Source organism: Sinocyclocheilus rhinocerous, unplaced genomic scaffold (genome assembly GCF_001515625.1).
Source record: "Sinocyclocheilus rhinocerous isolate Xijiao unplaced genomic scaffold, SAMN03320098_v1.1 scaffold1488, whole genome shotgun sequence".
NCBI classification, from domain to species: Eukaryota; Metazoa; Chordata; class Actinopteri; order Cypriniformes; family Cyprinidae; genus Sinocyclocheilus; species Sinocyclocheilus rhinocerous.
Window position 1 is genome coordinate 1966613 of NW_015633542.1, and position 4741 is coordinate 1971353.

Consider the following 4741-nt stretch of genomic DNA (forward strand, 5'->3'; position numbering starts at 1 on the left):
ATCACGATGTTGAAATTTAGTTTTAAAAAAGTGCTGTCATAATACAGTATAACAGGTTTAATAACTTTTTTCTTATAACAAAAATAACTGAACATTTAAATGCAATAAAGCAATACAGAAAAATGTATAAAGTTAAAAGTTTTACACAGATTAAAGTGCAAAAGAACTATAAAGACCAATAGGTATCACTTTACAATAAGACCTCATTAGTTAACCTTAGTTAATGCATTAACATTCACAATGAGCAATAGCTACATTTGCTACAGAAGTTATTAATCTTTGTTTAAAAAATACAAGTCTTAGTTCATGTTAGCTCATTAAATAACACAGTTGCAACTTTCGATTTTAACAACGTGTTATTAAATATTGTAATTACCTAAGATTAATGAATGTTCAGAAGAATTTTTCATTGGCAGTTTGTTAACTAATGAATTAACTAATGTTAACTAATGAAGCCCTAATGTAAAGTGTGACCGAACAATAAAGAATCAAAACACTTTCAAACAATATCTAGGGCATGTTGTAGTCCAGATTAAAATGTAAAAAAAAGTTTGAAAATAAATAGCCTATTAAGTCTAAATATTTAAGTATTTGGCGCTGTGATGAACATCATAGCAAATACATAAATCTGAATGGCTGTTTAAATCATTTAAACACGATTCAGAAACCGGAAGTAGTGCAGCTGCTTTGTTTACAGGGTTTCCGGGGTAACGGCTGCATTTAAATGAATTATTATTATTATTATTATTATTATTATTATTATTATTATTATTATTATTATTATTATTATTATTATTTCTGCAGTTTAGCGCCATCTGCTGTCAGAGAGTGAACGTGCGCTTTCATCCAGAGCGTCTCTCATGTGTTCCGCCATGTGCTTCTCGTCCGCGCTTGTTTACATCAGAGTGCGCACGCGTCTTTCACGCAGCATACAGCGGTGTTGTGCATTTTGACCAGTTTATGGGAAAAGTATTCTTAAAATGCATTCAAAATTCTGAATAATTTGTAATATATAATTATTCACGGTATTTAGAAGTGCCCACGATAACAATATCGTGCATATTCATTACCGTGATATATCGCATTACCGAATACCGGCACAAGTCTACACTAAATTTGCCACAGTGAATACTGCTATTAAAAAGAATACATCAAAACTGCTTTAGATTCTTGTCAAAACAAGGTAGTTTTTTCTGAACAGCATTTATGTTTGTAGCACACATGCAAACCCCTAAAGTTGTTGCCTAGTTCGTCAGCTCACTATATTTTGGTGCGGAGCAAATATGTCAACATTAACCAGCTCTGTTATTGGTTCATGTTTATTTCTGAACAGGTTACTACTTTGAGATCCCTTCCATTGGAGCCATAAGAATCAACACACAGGTTAGTCATTTCTACTGCTTCTTATTTTATATATATACACATACAAGACATGTTAAATGTTTGGGGTCAGTAATATGTTTTTAAGAAATTAATATGTTTATTCAGCAAGGATGTATTAAAAGTGGCAGTAAACTTTCAATTTATCAAAGAATCTCTGAAGATCTCAATGATTTCTGAAGGATCATGTGACACTGAAGACTGGAGTAATGATGATCCTTTTAATGGTGGTAAAATCACTGTAGAGCATGGCCTCGAGTGGCTCATTTCTTTTATAAAACAGCAACAGCCATGTGAAAGACAATACTGATGAATTAAAATAAAGAATTTATCTTCAGCTGATACGCGTTCACAGGTGTGCTCATATCAGCTTCAAAAGTGGCTGCGGCAGCCAATCAGATTTTCCATTTTAATAAGGCCTCCATACATGAATCCAATTCACTGTACGTTCATTCAGCTTCGCCAGCTTTGAAGCTCTATGATGTTATCACAATTTAGAGATATATATGTCACGCTAGAGAGCATAGAGAGAACTATAAAGATGAACGGATAAAGCGATACAGACTTCTATATTTAGCGTCAGTAAGATTCAAATGGGACTGTGATTTCTCTAATCCACTTCCGTACAGTTTTCATTATCCTCCAGCAATCTTTCCCGAGGCCCACGAAACCTGACGCAATAACATCGCTCTTCCCCGAAAGCATTCGGTCCAATTTCCCACCTCCTCTGTGTGATTATTCAGTGCTCTTCACTTCTCTTCAGGCCTTTCTTCTTTATCTCCTCTCTATCACCTTTTACTATCTGTTCCCCTCTTTTTCCATTCCAGCTTTGCTTTATTCATTCGTGTCTCCTCCTTCCCATCCCGCCTCCCTCTTTTTCCCCTCGGCGTGCGTCGCACCTCCCCGCAGGCGAGCTGATCAATAGGCCATCAGCTGTTCCATTAGGCTGAGTGTAATTTTATTCAGAGAACTGCCACTTATTCTAATAGCCTGCGTGAGACAGGTGTGGGCATCTAACTGTATATATATATATATGGACAGCAGCAGCCACCACACCTGTGCAGCTCCTCAGCACCTCCTCCCCTGTCACATACTGTTACCTCCGAGAGCCGTAGACGGCCGGTGCCAAAAATAACTACCAACTGCACTTCCAAAGCAATCGCTTGCACATGCTGGTGGATTTCTGACAGGAAAAACTATCCAACCTGCAAAAAGTTCTTCTAATGAATGTCTAATTACATAGACAAGTCAAATTATTTATATAGTGCTTTTCACGATACACATTGTTTCAAAACTGCTTTATGGTAAATCATGGTGTTGAGGCTTATAATATCTTGAATATCTTCATGGTTTATAGTCGCATTTAGCAGATTATAGCTGGGCAATAATATAGTTTACATTTTGAAAGGATACAAGCAATTTAGTCGTTGAGGGAGTTATTATTTTGTGTAAATTAGGGTTAACTAAAACCATTTAAAAAGATTGTTACTTGAAATAAAAGAAATTTAAACAATAAAAATTATTTGGTTTATTTCAGCTACCACATTTCTCATTTTCATTCAATTGAACTTTATGTACTAAAAAACAAAAAATTAAATAAAAATACATACATAATTAATTTAAAAAACTGTATAAACATTACAAAGTAATACAAATGACAAAAAAAATTATAAAAATTACTGGAACGTTAAATTTAAAATGAAAATGGAAAATATAAAATAAAAACATTCAAAATTTTAACTTGAATAAGATCTCAATGTCAGTGGTCTCAAATCTTACTAACCCCAAACTATAAAATATATTTTTTTTAAAATATTTTATTGAAAAAAAAGTATCTTGTTCACCAGGGCATTATTTGTTTGATCAAACATACAGTAAAAACAGTAATATTGTGAAATATTATTAAAAATTTTAAAAAGTGCTTTTTATTGGAATATATTTTAAATATTAATATATTTATGATGCAAAGCTGAATTTTCCAGTCCACATGATCCTTCAGAAATCATTCTAATATGCTGATTTGCTGCTCAAGGAACATTTTATTATTATTATCGATGCTGAAAACATTTATGCTGCTTCATATTTTCGTGGAAACTGATCTTTTTTCAGGATTCTTTGATCAATTTAAAGTTTAAAAGAACAACATTTATTTGAAATTGAATCTTTTGTAACATTATAAATGTATTTATTGCCGCTTTTGATCAATTTAGCTGAATAAAAACATTGATTTCTTATATTTTATTGATGCTATACTTTTGAACGGTAGTGTATATAGGATTATTTTATCATATAATACGTTTATGCTTAAATTGAATTAATCACATGCAGCATAAATACCCAGATTATTAGTGCGATTGGAAAGCTATTGAGGTGATTGTGAAAGTGTTCAAAAGGCTGCTGCCTTTACCTTTACTCTCTACCTGTGTAACATTAAAGTGTCACATTGCTAAGTATAATGAGAACAATATGAATATGATTGCAGCTCCTTCATAATTGAGTTCATGAAGGTTTATGAACAGACTGGAAATCTACAAGCGAATCTGTGCGGTGGCCTGCTGTGTCACTGCTCTTTATCCCCTCATACCGCCATTATACCAGCCCACCGCTGTTTACCTTTCTCCTTTCTCCCATTTGAAAAGGTCCGCCTGTCATCGTCTCTGCTGAAATGTGTCCCCACGGCACGTTAAACGGTGTTTTAGTGAGCTAATAATAGAATAGGTTACGCTTGTCAGCACTTCCATGTTCCAGCAAGAAATAAAAGTGGCCTAATGCAGTTTCATCAAAAGGTCACACTTACTCAAGCTGCTGGCTTTCAAAGAGACAAAATATTCCCCACATGAGTTTCTGGCCCTCCATTAGTTGTGTTAAGATGTTGAAGTTGAAAGATTGCATTTTGAAATGTGTTTGCCCAGCCCGCCATCGACATAGAGTGGTGAAATTCATGAAATGTCACAATAAACAGGAAAAAAAGAAATTATATTTTGTGTAAAAGCTCTCACAGGCACTGAAAACATGGACATTTTAGGAAATTTGAAAACACAAAAGTGGTGAAATTATAAAAATGTATAATAATAATAATAATAATTGAAAATAAAATATAGCTAAACGTGGATATTTCTATAGTAAATGTAAGTTTATAAATTAAGATAAAGTATTTCTAGGATTAATTTGAAATTATTGTGACAATTAAGTATATCTATCTATCTATCTGTCTGTCTGTCTATCTGTCTGTCTGTCTGTCTGTCTATCTATCTATCTATCTGTCTGTCTGTCTGTCTGTCTATCTATCTATCTATCTGTCTGTCTGTCTGTCTGTCTATCTATCTGTCTGTCTATCTATCTATCTATCTATCTATCTATC

At 33.5% G+C, this 4741-nt stretch overlaps 1 protein-coding gene across 1 annotated transcript in view; it reads left to right on the forward strand.

The window, feature by feature from the left end:
* The window catches only part of cacna2d2a (calcium channel, voltage-dependent, alpha 2/delta subunit 2a), a 210312-nt gene that overhangs the window by 180244 nt on the left and 25327 nt on the right, over positions 1-4741 (forward strand). Inside the window, 1 exon segment of the mRNA XM_016557999.1 lies at positions 1334-1383. Within this exon segment, the coding sequence (XP_016413485.1) occupies positions 1334-1383 (50 nt within the window).